Source organism: Erythrolamprus reginae, chromosome Z, assembly GCF_031021105.1.
Source record: "Erythrolamprus reginae isolate rEryReg1 chromosome Z, rEryReg1.hap1, whole genome shotgun sequence".
NCBI classification, from domain to species: Eukaryota; Metazoa; Chordata; class Lepidosauria; order Squamata; family Dipsadidae; genus Erythrolamprus; species Erythrolamprus reginae.
In genome coordinates this window covers 33,601,361-33,620,120 of record NC_091963.1, presented here as the reverse complement: position 1 = coordinate 33,620,120, position 18,760 = coordinate 33,601,361, and the positions used below count along the sequence as shown (strand labels likewise).

The 18,760-nt window shown below is 38.0% G+C and overlaps 1 protein-coding gene across 1 annotated transcript in view; it reads right to left on the bottom strand.

Moving 5' to 3' along the window:
• Positions 1 to 1,472: 1,472 nt before the first annotated feature.
• The window catches only part of VPS50 (VPS50 subunit of EARP/GARPII complex), a 90,637-nt gene continuing 73,349 nt past the window's right edge, over positions 1,473 to 18,760 (bottom strand). The window contains exons 23-28 of the mRNA XM_070729003.1: positions 11,490 to 11,638; positions 9,630 to 9,726; positions 9,301 to 9,459; positions 7,543 to 7,664; positions 4,699 to 4,888; positions 1,473 to 2,214 (exon numbers count right to left, since the gene is read on the bottom strand). Coding sequence (XP_070585104.1) covers positions 2,095 to 2,214; positions 4,699 to 4,888; positions 7,543 to 7,664; positions 9,301 to 9,459; positions 9,630 to 9,726; positions 11,490 to 11,638 — 837 coding nt within the window. The 3' untranslated portion in view covers positions 1,473 to 2,094. The remainder of the gene's footprint in view (positions 2,215 to 4,698; positions 4,889 to 7,542; positions 7,665 to 9,300; positions 9,460 to 9,629; positions 9,727 to 11,489; positions 11,639 to 18,760) is intronic.

Here is an 18,760-nt window from a genome sequence, read left to right as displayed (position 1 = left end):
ACATGTTGCACGAAGCTAAAATTAGACATATTATGGTCTACTCTAATATATGAACCAGCAGTATTCCTGAAACACAACAGGGCAGATATAGCATCATGTCAAGTTACTTACCTTTGTGAGATTAACTCTGGGTTACTGAAAAGCTTCAAGCAGTTTCAATTTTATTCACACACCTGCCATATTACATATTTTGACTTGGCAGCCACTGTTGCTGTGTACTCAATTAAAATCCTAAGAAATGGGATTTTTGCATAATCAGCTGCTGCTCTGTATATATTATGTAACAGAAGAGAAGCAGACTCTCTTATAACTAGACCCTATGCTACAAATATTTCAAAATAGTTCATTGATCTAGTAATTCATTAAAAGGTTAGATTTAAACCAAAATAAATTCAGTTATGTACTGGAATTAATTGCCTCATCCAAGTCATAGGAGGATAATTTCTGACCCCTTGTTATATATTAGGCATACCATATATGGATCAAAATTATCTGGAAAACTATTAGATGGCAGCAAAAAAATTACAGAAAACTAAAATTCGGATTCCAAGAAATGATCATTAAATTTTTGTAGTCTAATCCAGTGTTTCCCAACCTTGGCAACTTGAAACTATCTGGACTTCAACTCCCAGAATTCCCCAGCCAGCATTCGGAATTCTAGGAATTGAAGTCCAGATAGCTTCAAGTTGCCATGGTTGGGAAACACTGCTCTAATCATTGTACATCTAACAGTTCACCAAGAGAGTGGCATAAAAGTCCTGCGAGAGCCTTGGGAACTACTGCACACTTCTCTCCAACCCCACTGACTTCAGGGCAACACAGCCATCCCATCCAACGAATTAGTGGTTTATTTTTTTCAAACACAACTAGCAATAAAGCCAAATATATAAGCACTCTGAGCAGAGTCTACTGAAAGAATTTCACACATTCTCCAAAGTAAACAAATAGTAACAATGGTGGTTATCAGGATTATAGTTAGAAAAGCTATATAGAAAACAGGACGAAACTCCTTAATTTTCTCAAAGAAAGGATGTTCAGGACATAATCTTTCATCACACAATCATTAAATTTTTCAGGAGCATTATCCTATTTTGATTCTGGCTCTTTTATTCATTGTTGAAGCTGAAATAGGCATTAAATTAGCTACCTTTCTTACCTTTAAAATGAAAACTTAACGACATCTGAAATTCATACAAATTTTGCTGCAGAGGTATTTTGTGAATACAGTGGGAGATTAAATTGAATTAACTGCAGTCGGTCTGGTTCAGGCGAACTGGTAACAAAAGCAGTGGGATGCTCCGCCCACTCACCCAGATGTCATCATGGACTTTTTGTGCATGTGCGCGCTCTCCCGTCCCCAAACCAGTAGAAAAGGTAAGTAACTGCTGGTTAATCCTCATGTTGCCTATTTATAATAGAATGCCATGGGGGCAGATCTGCATAAACTGCCAAGAACAGATTCCAAAGTACAATTTCCTCGCATTCAATCTTTATTATTTTGCCATAATTCCTAGTCAATTCCTTTGACAAGATAGGATTCATTGTGAAATTAATTCGCATTTAAAGGTATGTAAAAAAAAAAGCTAATAGGATTAAGCTTTGCATACTTTTAAAGGACATGCACAATTTTGTAATCTCGATACAAGATATTCCTTTTTATTTTTACTCATAGTATTTTCTCAGCATAGAAGACAGAAATACCTAGGAATCCTTTGGCAAAAAAAGCCCAAAAAATAGCCCCAAAACCTCAACAAAAATAACCACCAATGAAATATATTATTTTAGTTTTCTTGTTATTTTCTTATTCTGATTTTGTTAGTGAGTGTGTAAATACATGCATATACAAACAAGCACACCCACACATACAAACAAACATCAAATTTAATTCACCATGAAAGAAAGTGGGAATATTGGATTGAGAAGATCACACACTGATTTCAAATGTCTTTGGAGCCAGTCAGAAAAGGATGCCCATTTTCTCCATTTAGCAAAACTTCATATGTAGTTCCATGAGCTATTTCTTCATGTTTCACATGGTCAAATAATAACACAGGCAAAAAAAATAATAATCATGAGACTGGATAGTTTTTTAAATTATCTTTTAGGCCTATCTAAGTCATCAATAGCTGCGAGTAGTTTCTGCTTAGCTTTTTTGTTGATGTGAGATCCCAGGCAAACATTCACCAAATTGGTCAGTTGCTTGGTGGAATATTCCTATACAAAGGAAACAAATCACAACTTAGTTTCCAGCAAACAGAATACTGTATACGTAAAAAAAATTATTATAGCAAATAAGTGTATTTTTCACCCCAAACTGCCATTTTGGAAAGAATTGCTGAACAGGAGCTGAGGTGGTTATTGTTTATCATACAAACGTCTATAAAGAAAATACCAGTCCAAGGGTAGCGGCTTAATAGGAGCTGGTTAGAATTTTAGTGAAATGTTGAACAGCATAAAATTCTATGAATAGTGGCACTTAAATTTATTTTCTATTCCTCAGGGAAAAACATGTCAGATTGGCTTAAGACTCAGAAATACTATAAAAACAAAGTTTCAAGAAATCTTCTATTCATATTTACAATTTAGTTCTGCCAAAGGGACTAGAGAACAAATTATCAATGCTGAATCTGGTAAAAAGAAATAGACTATGATGCATGTAATGAATTATTTCAATCCTATAAGCCTTAAAGATGTGCCAGGATACAACTACTTATTTAAAGAGCATAGTCTTGCCACTTAAATACTGCCAGATTATTTGACTGATTATTTGAATAAGAACTTTTGAAGTAAAACGGCAAAGGAAATCTACTTATCCCCAAGAAAAATAAATGTCTGGCTAGACTGAAAGCAATCCAGAATTAGCACTTAGGTCTGCTCAACTGCAAACATAAGCAGCTGCAACTCTGCTGATAAAAGCAGGTAAGACTTTAACTTTATTGTTTACAAATTCAGCTACATCAAAATTAGCCAAAAAGAACGAACAAAAAAGAACTATATTTAACAGAGTTATTCAAGTTCTGGTATTGATTACTTGTTTGGAAACAGGATGAAAGATTTGTGGATGACACCCAAGAGGCGGAAAACCCAAAGCTTCTAAAGGTTTTATGGCTTTATTGCCCAAAAGTTTTTATTTTGTTTTTTTAACTTCCAACATAATCACCAGAATTTAAAGCTTATTATTTTTGTTTAGATATTAATCGATGTGTTTGCACAAAGTTTCCTTTGGATGTCTTGCTAATTCAGAAAAGCTGAATACATTTCTGGCTCAAAGAAGGTATTTTGTTTCTAGATTGTCTTAGTTGCATCATCTAATCACCCAGAAAATTTTGTGAGCTGACAGCTGTAGTGCTCCAGTTTTAGCACATTAACCGGTAAGAAAACATTGTATTTCTTGTTATTGTTGTTCATCCTGTTGTATCTTTTTACTGGAGCTACCGCACTGAGACATTTTCTCTTCCTATTTTTCTTGTTGCTGTTGTTAATATTCTATTGATCACCTATCAAAATATGAAGACTGCATATTAATGTTTCTAAATAGAAGTTCATGCATTTGGGGAAAAAGAATTCTCTGGCAAGGTACAGTATCAAGGGTACCACATTAGACAGAACAACAGAAGGGTTTAGATGTGTGCTGCTAGCAGATGACTATAATGATTGTGTCCGGACAGCTGTGAAGGCAAACAAAATTCTGAGATGCACCACTAGGGAGATCACCAGCAGGAAAAATGGAGGTTCTAATCCTCCTATATATGGCTTTAGTCAGATCCCACTTGTAATATTATATCCAGCTGAGACTGGCAACAAAAATGGTGCAAAGTGGGAAGAGGACAAAACCTATCAGGAAAGATGGGAGAAACTGAATATGTATAGCTTGGAAGATATAACGGAAACAGGAGACATGACTGAAAATCTTAAATATAAGAATGTGAATAAGGTTCTAGAAGGCAGTATTTTCAATATTAAGCAAAAATCAAGAACAAAACGACATAATCATAAAATTGACAGAAGGAAAGTTTGAAAGTAATGTTAGAAAGTAGTATTTGTTTCTCTGAAAGAATAGTGGAACCCTGGAACCAACTCCCAGAAGAGGTAGTGGGTCAATCCTCAGTAACTGAGTTTAAACATCCCATCAACCAACAAATAATAATAAGAAGAAGAAAATAAGAAAATTACATAAGAAAAAAAATTCAAAAGGCTGACCTGATAGACCACTTGGTCTTTATTCTGCAATCAGTTTCCTATGTTTCTCCTGAGGCATAATTTAGCAGCTACAGAACTCACCTTCGTCATATCGACTAAGTTCAACCTCGAAAACCAAATTGAAAATACAGCCAAACAGGCAATGGATGCACCACATCAGTGCAGAGTAAGCTTGTTTTAGTTAACAAAATAAAATGAACAGTCAAGAGATTCTCTTTCAGATTTAAATATTAGCAAAGAAACAATTATTTGGCTTACCAGCACATTAATATACATCATGAACGATGTTGATAATGACCAAATTGGGTTCCGGCCAAAAAATTCTCAAACACCCCTCCCTTCCCCCCCAAACCCACATTTCCAAATTTGGGTTCAGGTCACAACCAAATTGGTTTGTGACCAAAGTTATGGAATGAATTATGGTCGTGACCAGAGGTTCTACTCTAAACTTCCCTGCCAGCAGATCCAATCTGATAAAACCTATAAATCAGTTCTTACTCTGTGTTCCTTGATCCAACGTTCCATGTCATTTTCAGTCAAATAATAAGCTTTAATATAGGTCTCCACAAATTCCTTGTCTGGAATAGGCCTAATGTCTGTGAGTTTTTCCAGCTTCATTAAAAACTGTTGAAAGTCCAATTGCATCAGAGCCCGACCTTCATTGCTACACTTCTTGACGTTGGCATAACTAGATAGAGATAAGTAAGCAAGAGATAAGAAGTCTGGTCAGTGCTTTAATTTTCTGAAGATTGTGGTTGAATTACAAGAGGATATAGCAAAAGGTCATCCAGGAACTCAAGGTAAGTATAGATAGTTCTCATTTAACGGCTAGTGTTTTGCAATTATTTGCAATTATAAATTGCTTTTACATTGATTCCTGTGGGGAAAATTGTTTCTTCTTACAAACTTTTCTACTTAACAATCTAGTCAATTAAATAAATTGCAATTACACTGTTCCCTCGAGTTTTGCGGGGGATGCGTTCCGAGACCGCCCGCGATAGTCGAATTTCCGCAAAGTAGAGATGCGGAAGTAAATACACTATTTTTGGCTATGAACAGTATCCCAAGCCTTCCCTTAACACTTTAAACCTCTAAATTACAATTTCCCATTCCCTTAGCAACCATTTAGATTATTACTCACCATGTTTATTTATTAAAGTTTATTTTAAAAAATGTTTTTTAAAGGCAGACGAAAGTTTGGCAATGACATATGACGTCATTGGGCGGGAAAAACCGTGGTATAAGGGGAAAAAATGCGAAGTATTTTTTAATTAATATTTTTTAAAAAACCGTGGTATAGACGTTTCGTGAAGTTTGAACCCGCGAAAATCGAGGGAACATTGTATTTGCAATTATTATCAAGAGCTACTTATGACCCGTTTTGAAACTTAAAGCCAGAAGGTGGCATTCTGGACAGTTGGCAACTGACTTGAATTTATAACCATTTGCACATGACCAAATTTTTGGCATTTCCTCCTATTACCAAGGTTTACTTCTGATTTCTGGGAAAAAATAACCCATAAGGGAAAACGGGTGCTTACTTTAGCAATTGTCATGTCTGTTTAACAACCAAGGAAAACAAGGTAGTATAATTAGGAATGATCATACAAGGATCCCCTTAACAAGTACCATGACTTATGATCATATTTCCAGGCTCAATTACAACGGTAAATCAAGGACTACTTTATTCAAAATTACATTAGAATAGAAGCTATTGCTTCCATATATGCAAGGAAATGATTTTGGAATGCATCTGAACATTTTAATCAACGCGCATTCCAAAATATATTCAAAGAATTACTCCAAGGTATTGCAGCAGCAGGTAAGCTTTTTTGAATAGAAGTATTATTCACTAATAAATAAAATCCTTACACATACAGTGGTACCTCTACTTACGAACTTAATTAGTTCCCTGAGCAGATTGTTAAGTAGAAAAGTTTGTAAGAAGAAGCAATTTTCCCCACAGGAATCAATGTAAAAGCAAATAATGTGTGTGATTGGGAGAATCACAGGGAGGGTGGAGGCCCTCTTTCCTCCAGGAGATTCCTAGAGAGGCCCCATGGAGACTTCTCCCCATCTTTTCCGGCCTGTTTCCTCCCAGGAGATTCTTAGAGAGGCCCCACAGAGGCTACTCCCCACCTTTTCCGGTTACAGTTTCAGAGGCTCGGGTTTGTAAGTGGAAAATGGTTCTTGACAAGAGGCAAAAAAAAATTAAACGCCCGGTTCTTATCTAGAAAAGTTGTAAGTAGAGGCGTTCTTAGGTAGGGGTACCACTGTATATCCAAGTTAAATGCTCAGTTGAATCCAGCAATTTAACTTCACATAAGACACATGGCAGTCAGTTTGCAAGTACAGTAATACCTCGTCTTACGAACCTAATTGGTTCCGGAAGTAGGTTCGTAAGGCGAAACATTCGTAAGACGAAACATTGTTTCCCATAGGAAACAATGTAAAAGCGATTAATCCGTGCAAAAAGGAAAAAAACGCAAAATGGCGCTCTGCTGGGCGCCGCCGCCCAGCTGTCACCTTTTAAAACAGCCGGGGGGCTTCTCAGCGTTCTCCTGAACGCCGAACCCGGAAGTTCAGGTTCGGGTTCCGGAGGCCGCCGAGAAGAACCCATTAGGGAAAACAGATTCCCCACCTCCTTTCTAGCCTCCAGATCGGCCGAAACCGCCGCCGCCGGTCGCAAAAACAGCGCTCCACTGAGCGGCAGCACCCAGCTGTAACCTTCTGAAACAGCCAGGCGCTTCTCGGTGGCCTCCGGAACCGGAACTTCTGGGTTCGGTGTTCAGAAGAACGCCGAGAAGCCCCCCCCCTCCGGCTGTTTCAGAAGGTGACAGCCGGGTGGTGGTTTCGGGAGAAAGCCGAGAAGCCCCCTGGCTGTTTTAAAAGGTGACAGCCGGGCGGCGGCGCCCAGCGGAGCGGCATTTTGCAATCTGCAGTGGGTTCGTAAGCCGAAAAAAGTTCGTAAGAAGAGGCAAAAAATTTCCGAACCCTGGGTTCGTATCACGAGGGGTTCGTATCACGAGGGGTTCGTCTCACGAGGGGTTCGTATCACGAGGGGTTCGTATCACGAGGGGTTCGTATCATGAGGTACCACTGTATATTATAATTATGAGACTAACAAAATTCTAAGCTCACTTATCTCATGACTGCTAATTAAGTCTGCAACACCATATTTTTGATCAAGGATGGGAAACATTAGGTAGCTGGGGGTTATGATTATAAAATTAAGAAAAACAGAGGACTTGGAGGAGGAATGCATTATATTAATTAAAAAGTTTATGAGTCCAAGGATTAGTTTAATATTCATTTCAAAAAGGCTATCCAAATAGCACTTACCCTTCAACAATTGTTCTATTAGCTAACCGTATGCAGTGTTCCCAAAGAATATTTGAAACTGCCAATGGAATACGAACTCTCTTTGACACTTCATTCATCCTCTTGTTAAACTGTTCAAATTCCTAAATTATATAAAATGTATATAAGGTATACATTTATTAAAAGATGAAATGCCAATAAATATACAGCTAAGCAGAAAACATGCGAAACTACAAATTGTGCAAAATGCAGCCGCACAAGCAGTCACGGGTTTGCCCAGACACTCGCATATTTCTCCAATACTCCATGGCCTACATTGGTTGCCAATTGGTTTCTGGTCCCAATTCAAAGTGTTGGTTATGACCTATAAAGCCCTACATGGCAAGGAAACGGAATAGCTCTGAGACTACCTTCTGTCGCATGAATCCCAGCGACCGGTGAGAACCTGTGAGTCATACAAATACATATCCTAGAGTACTCCTTTATTCATGTCCCAGGTTATGTAGAAAACTACTTTTGTTCATGTTAATGTAGTTACAATTTTCCTTCAAAGCTCCTGCTGAATACAGAAGTGAATTGAATATACACAGCATTCTCCATTCTAGTGTGAAATGCTCAGAATATCCATGCAAAGGAGCAAATTTTAACCATTAAAATGGGAAACATTCACCAGAAATAAAAGCTTATTTGGTACTATAAATTATGAATGAACATGCGGCAAACAGAAAGACAAGACTTCACTGATTATTTGGCAAGTCAATATCCATGACTTTTAGCCAAGCAACGCAAACAAAAATGTACAGAATAACAATAGCATTTAGATTTATATACCGCTTCACAGTGCTCTACAGCCCTCTTTAAGCGGTTTACAGAGAGTAAGTATATTGCACCCAATAATCAGGGTCCTCATTTTACTGATCTTGGAAGAATGGAAGGCTGAGTCAACCTTGAGCCTACTGAGATTCGATTTGCCAAACTGCTGGCAGCCGGTGATCAGCAGAAGTAGCCTGCAGTACTGCACTCTAACCACTGCTCCACCGAGGCTAGTACAAAATTATGCATGTTTATTTTTCAGTAATCTAAATCACTGAGCCTTGTTGCAGAATATATACTTATGACTTCACTCTTAAAGTATTAGGAGTTTTAAGTAAGCATTCAAATAATTATTTAGCAGATTCGGAGAAATGGACAGTCAAAAAGGAAATTGCAGTAGATTGAACTGTTATGGTGCAGAAGTTATAATACAGAACCGCAGGCTCCTTTTGCTGAGTGGTGGCTGCCCGCAGTTTCAATTCTCACCAGCTCAAGGTTGACTTAACCTTCTATCTTTTCAACGCAGGTAAAATGAGGACCCAAGATGTTGCGGGAAGTGTGCTGACTCTATGAACTGCTTAGAGAGGGCTGCAAAGCACTGTGAAGTGGTATTTAAGTCTAAGTGCTATTGCTATTGACTTCAGCAGTAGTTGGATCTGATCTTCTCAGTACTGATTAAATTATAAATGGCATGCTGTTTTCTCTATACTATTATGTGGTACCACATTTAGGGAGTTCTAATTAAAAGAGTATTACAATATTTCTGATTCATAGACTGAGCATTGATGAGAATCTTTCCATATGCTGCCATATTACTTAAACATGGATAGACAAAAATGAAGCAAGCTGAAGGAATCAAATTACTGAAGGAAGAATATATTGCTTTCAACATGGAACAAAACTTTATTAATAATTTACCTCTTGGTTAGTAACATTTAAGTGTGAAGCAATTAAAAATATACTTACTTTTAAGAGTGAATCGACATAAATATTGTGTTGCGACATGATTTCTTTCACATCCCACTTCATATTTGCCATCTGAAGTAACATCTGTTCATAATCAATTGCTTTAGCAGCTACAATCCAATATATAGGTTTCCGTAGTTCACTGGCTGTTGAAACCGTCTGAAACACAACGTTGTTTCAAATTCTATTGCAATGTTTACATCAAGAACTAGAATGCATTAAGTAAATGGTACTAATTATTGTTAGGCATTTAAAGGTGCTTCTTTACAAAGTTAATAAATAGCACTCAAAATTACAAAAATAAAATAAAATGTATTCAGAATTCTGACCTGTGAGTAGAACTGTTGAAGAAAAGGCTTCTTGGCTGGAGGCATTACAGCGTCAAGATGGGACTGGAGGAATTCAAATTGTTCAGCCAAAAAAACTCTAGAAAACAAAACAGGGATGGGATGGGATTTTTTAATTGGGATTTATTATTTGATACATTTTTTAAAAAAAATGTAAGTCACCTCGAGCCACCTGCTACCGGAACCGCCTGCTACCGCACGAATCCCAGCGACCGATAAGGTCCCACAGAGTTGGCCTTCTCCAGGTCCCGTCGACTAAACAATGTCATTTGGTGGGCCCCAGGGGAAGAGCCTTCTCTGTGGCGGCCCCGGCCCTCTGGAACCAACTCCCCACGGAGATTAGAACTGCCCCCACCCTCCCTGTCTTTCGTAAACTACTCAAGACTCATTTATACCGCCAGGCATGGGGGAGTTGAGATAGCTCTTCCCCCTAGGCCATTACAAGTTATGCATGGTATGTTTGTGTGTATGTTTGGTTTTATAATAGGGGTTTTTAGTTGTTTTTTATTACTGGATTGTACATGTTGTGTTTATTATTGTTGTTAGCCGTCCCAAGTCTACGGAGAAGGGTGGCATACAAATCCAATATATTATTATTATTATTATTATTATTATTATTATTATGTGTGAATTGAGTATCTATATAAATATATTTATTTAATTAATTAACACAGAAAAGTTACTAAGACAAAGTATTTGACTGTTTTGCACCTGCCAGATAATGGGCCTATTTGGAATGGGAGCCTATCAATATTGTATCTGCAGTTACTTACTCATTCAAAACATTTATATGACAGCCCATTTTAAGCAACTCTGGGCGGTTTACAAAAACCATAACATCAATAAATAAAACAATCACAAAATCAATAAAGCTAAAAATAAAAATCCTGTGATGTAGTCATCCCACTGGGAATGCCCCCAGCGCAGACTCTGCTACTCTTTCCATGCCTTCCAATCCCAGCACTTCAGTAAAAAAAGCTACATCTTAACACCTTTGAAAAGCTAAAAGGATGGGATCGCTGGCAGAAGGGTGTTTTACAAGGTAGGGGTGTTCATGGAAAAAAAACAGGTTTTTATGTCCACTTCAGGGAGGGGACCACAAAAATGGCCATCCTATCTGATCTAATGGAACAGGGATGTCAAAGTAGATTTCTTCGAGGGCCGGATCAGCACTATAGTTCTCCTCCGCAGACCAGGCGGGGTAGGGGGGGGAGAGGGAGGAAAAGCCTCTTGCAGCCCCCTACTGGTCAAAATGGGGTCTAGGAGGGCACTGTGCTGCCCCCACACTCCATTTTCAGCCTAGACAGCCTCTTGCAGTACTTTGTCAGCCAAAATGGGGCGTGCACGCCATTTTGGCCAGCAGATGCTGAAGCCCAGTTTTAAGTTTTGACACCCCTGTAGGGGAACAAGTTGATTTTCTTATAGAAAGGCAATAAGTAGCACCTTGAATTGCACCCAGTAGAAAACCAGGAGCCAGTGAATCTTGCATAACAAATGTTTAACGTGGACAAATCTATGCATATCCAATACTTTATCTGCCATTGTGCTCTGAACCATCTGTAACTTTTAAATTATTTTGAAGAGCAGTGCCATGTCTTTGTTAAATATAAGGAGGAATTAATCAAGTTTTTTAAAAAACACAAGTGGCTGTTTGCTAATATTCTCGATCTCTGGTACCTTTCAGGCATAGGAGTTTTTTCTGAGGCGGGCGAAGAAAATGTTGGCAGACTTTACTTTATCCTGCTGCATTATTTATTAATAGATGCCCAAGTTAATTTATAATATATCTTGCAATTGATTTTAAGAAGCAGGAAGAAACACTTTTGAGGATTCTTAACGTACAAGGATTCTGTGGCCACCACTCTTTCTGCCAAGCCATAAAGACTGTTGCTGGATGTCAAGACTACAAGATGACTTAGATGTGGCATTGGAACTTTTTCCTTTCTTTCTTCAACAGCAGTCAGTGTCCCAGCAGCATCAGAGGACACATCCTACAAAAGAAGTAGGATAGGAGAGTATGGGAAAGAAATTACATTGATTGAAAATATAATCAAATGAACTTAATTAAGGCAAAGGTCAGATAATATATGACAATCATCAATACTCTTCATTAGTCCTGAGCTAAAATAATAATAAACTTTGCATTTCCAGGGCATAAGTTAGCATATTTACTTCTTCACATTACATACAGTATCTTCAGCTCTAAATGTTCTTTTATAAATAACAATGATATCTTCTAATCCATGATTCTGATGCATTTTATGAGCATAGTATAATAGAAATTATCTTTCGTTGAGTAGAACATTCTTATTTCCTCTGAGGCCATACTTTTATAGCATTTCAGTAAGCGTCACAAGGCCCTAATTAGAATTTATACACCACAGTCCTTGGGAACTCCTTTATTGCTCTAAAAAATAAATGCACTTTTAGGGATGAATCAATTCCTATGCTCAAATTAGGGTTGCAGAAAGAAAAACTTCAGGAAAAACCAAGAATGCTTTCTTATAAAATATTGCAGATAATTGAAAATATAACTTATATGCAATGTAGGAAAATTCTGAGAAGCATTATCTATATTGACAATTAAATGGAAATACAGTTCATATACAGAACTGAGTTAGGTTTCAACAGGAAACTTGACAGCTTTGGTACGCTCCCTTTCACTGAACATGTTTAAATACTGTAGAGGCCAGATAGTCATCAATTTTCAAGTCTGAAAGCCTGCAGTGAATAAGAGGGAGGGTTGGATCTGATGGCCTAATTGGCCCTTCCAACTTTACAATTCTGTGATTTTAAGGATTTTTTTCCCAGTTCGCTGCTGGGAAAGACTCACTCTCATCTCATTGCACAGAACAAGGACTGTTTTTAAACAAAGCACCCTGGAGGGTGTCAAATTATTGGTGGAGTAATTCCTCACTAATGGCATTTGGAAACATCGGTACTGAAACACTCTCCTATTTGCTTGTTTTGTTGCTGTTTGTTTTATAGTTTAATTGGAAGAGGCAAAATTGTTCACTTATTTGAAGAGAGGACAATGATTTCTGAACTGGCACCAATTGCCTTTGGGAAAATCAGCCCAGTAAATATCACCAATTTGTACTACTGTACAACAAAACCATTCCATAATGTGTGATTCACAGTCCAAAACTCTCATGTGACCAATCAAAGAGGGTGAAGACATAAAATTTGGAAGAAAAAAATTAAGAAGAGTACAAAAGAAGAGAAGGAAAACATCTGTGAATAAAAGAATCACATCTCAAACAATGTAGGGTTGTTTGATCCAACATGCTAGGCCTCAGAAAGTCCCGCTTTTGATCAAAATATCTGAACAGAAAGATATGTCCTGCCATCCTAGCTATGATGTTGCAAGTTGGCATAAGGGCAGGATACAAATGAAGAAAGAAGTAAATAAAATGTTCTTGGGTTCCTATCAAAACATGGTAATGTTTGCTCTAACATACTAATCATATCACTTTTCACCCTTGAAGACATTTTGTTTCTTTAAAGTCTACGGAGAGGGGCGGCATACAAATCTAATAAATAATAATAATAAATAATTAAAGGATCACTGTATAGGTCTGTAATAGCAATAGCACTTAAGACTGATATACCGCTTCATCGTGCTTTACAGCCCTCTATAAGCAGTTTACAGAGTCAGCATATTGCCCCCAACAATCTGGTTCCTCATTTCAATCTACCGATGAAAAAGTCTTGTTTAAGACATCTAAAAGCAGCTGGACACACATAAAAAGTCTTAAAATCTTAAAAAGCAAAAAAAAGAAACGGATTGTTTCCTGGTCTCAATTAAAAAGAGTGAAACTTCTGTCTTGCATTTTCTTTTTATTGCTTAGGAGAAAAAAAAATATTTTTGAGCAACTTCCAGTGTGCACATTCACAGATATATGTATCAGTTCTCAACAGATTTTGCACACTAGTGTTTACTATATTGAGATTCCTAAGTAGGAAGAAGGTATCATGGACCGTTCTATTAAAATATGCAATCTTTTCTAATGGACACACAAATGGACATGTTGAACAGCTTCTTTTCCTCAAATCTTCAAATTTTTCGTGATCTGATCGTGAGCTGCTGATACAGTTTTACAGAGGAATCATTGAGTCTGTCATCTGCACCTCTATAACTGCCTGGTTTGGTGCTGCAACCCAACAGGATCGACACAGACTTCAGAGGACAATCAGAACTGCAGAAAAAACAATTGCTGCCAAACTGCCTTCCATTGAGGACCTGTATACTGCACGAGTCAAAAAGAGGGCGGGGAAAATATTTACTGACCCCTCGCATCCTGGACACAAATTGTTTCAACTCCTACCCTCAAAACGTCGCTACAGAGCACTGCACACCAAGACAACTAGACACAAGAACAGTTTTTTTCCTAACGCCATCACTCTACTAAACAAATAATTCCCTCAACACTGTCAGACTTTCTACTAAATCTGCACTTCTATTCTACTAGTTTTTCTCATCATTCCTTTCACCCATTTCCTCCCATGTTGACTGTATGACTGTAACTTGTTGCTTATATTTTAAGATTTTTATTAATATTGCTTCTTCATTGCTTATTTGACCCCTATGACAATCATTAAGTGTTGTACCACATGATTCTTGACAAATGTATATTTTATTTTATGTATGCTGAGAGCACATGCACCAAGACAAATTCCTTGTGTGTCCAATCACACTTGGTCAATAAATTATATTCTATTCTATTCTATCTTAATAAGTGGACATACATGTGCAAGTTCACACGCACAGCCTGCACTGAAAATACAATACCATCTTTTCTTCAGCAACAAAAGATGAAATAGCTGCTTTGATATAGTGGTTAAGATGCTGGCCCAAAAACTAAGAGACTATGAATTCTAATCCCTTCTCATGCATGAAAACTGGTTAAATTTCTTCTCTTAGCCCAACCCACCTAAAAGGACAGTTGTGGAGAAAATAGGAGGAAGAAGTTTTATGTATGATGGATTACTTATAAAAAATAGTAAAGCAGGACAAAAATAAAATGAAATAAATAAGTAAATAAATTAACCACATTCTACCTCTACTTCTTATTTAGAAAACCTGCCCTAGCAACTTACTAGGCTCACCAAGAGACAAAGATCATTATCCTAATTTTCCGTATGGAAAAATTAAGCCATTTCACAATATTCCGATTCTCAAATTTGTCTTCAATGGCAAGCAACACAAAGAAAGTAATATATAATTTATTTCTGTAACAATTTAAAGTATATAGTTTGTTGTCTTCGTTTTAAAATGAATAAGTAAAAATGTATTTTTCCCTTCTCTAAATATTTCTGTCAAATATGAATAGAAGGCAACCCATTACTGTACCTTGCAAAATCCTAATTATATTCAGTCAAGATATATTCTCAGTTCCAAAATTTTGTAGAAAATACGTTGCCTTCTCCACATATACTATACAAGACATGACAGGGCTGATCAAATACAGTGGACCATAATGATATCTTTCCAGATCCAGAAAAGCTATTAAAAGGCTAACAAACAATAGTTGATTTAATTTCTTAGAAACATAGAAACATAGAAGTCTGACGGCAGAAAAAGACCTCATGGTCCATCTAGTCTGCCCTTATACTATTTCCTGTATTTTATCTTACAATGGATATATGTTTATCCCAGGCATGTTTAAATCCGGTTACTGTGGATTTACCAACCACGTCTGCTGGAAGTTTGTTCCAAGGATCTACTACTCTTTCAGTAAAATAAAATTTTCTCATGTTGCCTTTGATCTTTCCCCTGACTAACTTCAGATTGTGTCCCCTTGTTCTTGTGTTCACTTTCCTATTAAAAACACTTCCCTCCTGAACCCTATTTAACCCTTTAACATATTTAAATGTTTCGATCATGTCCCCCCTTTTCCTTCTGTCTTCCAGACTATACAGATTGAGTTCATTAAGTCTTTCCTGATACGTTTTATGCTTAAGACCTTCCACCATTCTTGTAGCCCGTCTTTGGACCTGTTCAATTTTGTCAATATCTTTTTGTAGGTGAGGTCTCCAGAACTGAACACAGTACTCTTTAGCTACCTTTAAAATGTTCAGTAGTAGATTTATGTGCTTCTTATCTTATTAGCGTTGAGAAGTAAATGCTGAACCTTTCTGTTGCACACATATGATCTTCATGTTTGTTTTAATTAATTCTATAGCAATAATTTTAAAGCAAAATCAAACTCTTAAATCATAACTGAAGAAGGGGGAAATTTGCTGTTTCCTGTAACTGATTACCTTTTTTTTTTCTTCTTACATAACGACCTAAGAACTTGCCTTATTTAAAATAAAATTACCCACATTAAACTTAATAGAACCATTCAGAGTCAGCATGGAACAGGAAGTCACCTAAAATGCAGTTGGTCAAAAAGGTAACAGCTAGACATCTTTCCCAGAGAAAGATTTCTCAGAAATTAAGGAATAGAATGGACAAAGAAGATGGCCGGAAGGCTTAGACCTTTTCATATAAACAAATTATCTTTAAAAGTCTGAAAAATAGTTGAGGCTTTTAAAGATGATTTGTTTATATGATAAGATCTAAAACTTCAAGCTATTTCCTTTATCCATTCTATTCCTTAATTTCTGAGAAATCTTTCTTTGGATAATAACGCCTAGCTGTTACCTTTTTGACCAAATGCATTATTAAAATTGCTACAGTACACAGATTAGAAACTGAGAACTTATGTAAACCCTAGCTGATCATTTATTTTTAACCACCTTTTAACAACTTTGAGTGACATTTTTGGATTGCGCTTTGATTATTATTATTTATATATCGTACTTACATAAAAGATGTACTTTTTTGAACAGGGTAGCTCAGGTTAAAGTATGGCTGAATGCAAAAGTTATCTCTACGCAATCTTTTTGTAGAATATAGCACAATCTTTTCAAATAATAAAAAGTTATAGATTTTAAGCAAGATCATGTTAAATTCACCACAATTACTTAATTTACCGCAATTACTTAATTCAGTTTAAGTAGGTGAAAAATTAAATCAGTTCCTGGGTAACCATGATTTGTGTTCACCCATCCATCTATAGGGGTAGGTAATTAGTTCTGCAAGGATGAGGGGGACAACTTGCCAACTGTGACACTACTTCGGTTCCCTTATAAACTATGACTCAAAAGGCCTTTATGCTCAAAGGGTCCTGAACATGATTATCATCAAATAACTGTTTCTGAACTCGTAAAGAAAACTGTTCTCCAATGACACCAGTCCTAATAACCATTCAGTTTATTTCTCTGTATACACTCTGTATATAATGTATGTTTGTCACAGAAAAAAAGGAACATGGGTGAGATCAACAGCTTTCATTCAATGCCCTCTAGTTCAGCAGATTCTTAAGGGAAGTTAAGAATCTATGGCTATAATAGCATAGATTTTCCTTCCCAGTAGAGCTTTAACGGCAGATATATAGATGCAAATTAAAAGTGATTTATGAATCAGTTTCTCACTATTGCAAATTTATTTAAAGCTTTCTACCCTTCAGATGTTTTGAAATATAAATTAAAGAAATCCTAGTCACACTGGCAAAACTAAGTTTGGCTGTAAATTCTGCAAGTTTTCTAGGTGCTGAGTCCATACTCAACATATGTAGACTCAAAACAATATAAGATTAATTTATAAAGGTTAATGTACTAAGATCAGTATAAAACATTTCTTCTAGATTTTTGTAAAATATTCAAATTTCTGCCTAGTATGAATAATTTTCTCCTGTAAATATAAATGATGTAAGTCCATATTAGTAAGCACAGATTAAATGACAATGACAAGATTTTACATCACATGTTACAAAGCCAGAGCCAATCTTTTTTCTCTTGGGAAGTCTACTTTTCTCTCTTAGCTAGTCCAATTAACTCCTTTCATTTTTGTATGGGCTTAGAAATAAACTGTGCATGAGCAGAATTACTTTTTGTGCATTTAGCACAAACACTCTGGAAATATCTTATAGAGATTATCATTTAGATGGGTTTTTTTTTAAAAAGGATATAAAGAATACAAACTTAAGCAGCTTCTGAATGAAACACAAGTTTAAAATCATAAGCTTTCTTTGAGGAAACATTTCCTAAGGAAAGCAAATACAGTGGTACCTCAAGATACGAACCTAATTGGTTCCAGGGAGAGGTTCGTAAGACGAAAGGTTTGTAAGACGAAACATTGTTTCCCATAGGAAACAATGTAAAGTCAATTAATCCGTGCAACAAGAAAAAAAAACCCGCAAAAAACCGCCGCCGCCCGGCTGTCACCTTTTAAAACAGCGCGGGGGGGGGGGCTTCCCAGCAGCCTCCCGAACCGGAAAGTTTGGCAAAATTTCGGGGTTTGGGAGGCTGCTGGGAAGCCCCGCAGCCCGGCTGTCACAACAACCGGGAGGCTTCCCAGCAGCCTCCTGAACCCGAACGCCAAACCCCAACGCCAAACCCTCCGCGCACTTTGCCCTGAATGCCTCCTGGCCGCCTGGCAGAGCGCTCGCAGCCAGTGGGCGGCGGTGGGAGACAAAAGGCAGGCCAGCACCCGGCTCCTGCCTCTCCGGAGCCGCCGACCGAGCGGAGCAGCGACGCGGGGAAGGAGAGAGAGAGAAGCAGGTGGCGGCGGCGGGGGACAAAAGGCAGGCCAGCGCCTGGCTCCTGCCTCTCCGGAGCCGCTGACCGAGCGGAGCGATCTTCTGCCGGCCATGGGCAAAGGGCGGGGAAGCCGGCGGCTGTAGCAGCTGGTGCAAGAGGCTTCCCCGCCCTTCGCCCAAGGCCAGCAGAAGATCGCTCTTGCCCGGCTCCCCGCCCCTCTTCTGCTGGCCACGTTGGCTGCAGCGGCAGTGACAGCTGCGGCTTCTCCTCCTCTTCCTCCTCCACCTCCTGTGGCCACTTTCCCCAAGAAGCCTCCCGTCCACAGAGGAGGCAAAGATACCTTTGCGCTGCTTCAAAGCCCAGGTGGCTCCGAAGAAAAGGGGGGCTGCAGCGGGGGGGGGGGCTGCAGCAGCTTATCCTCCTCTTCTTCCTCCTGTGGCCGCCTTCCCCAAGGATCCTCCCGTCTGCAGAGGAAGCAGGGAGAGCTTTGTGCCACTTTGGAGCCCGGAGGAGGAAGAGGAGGA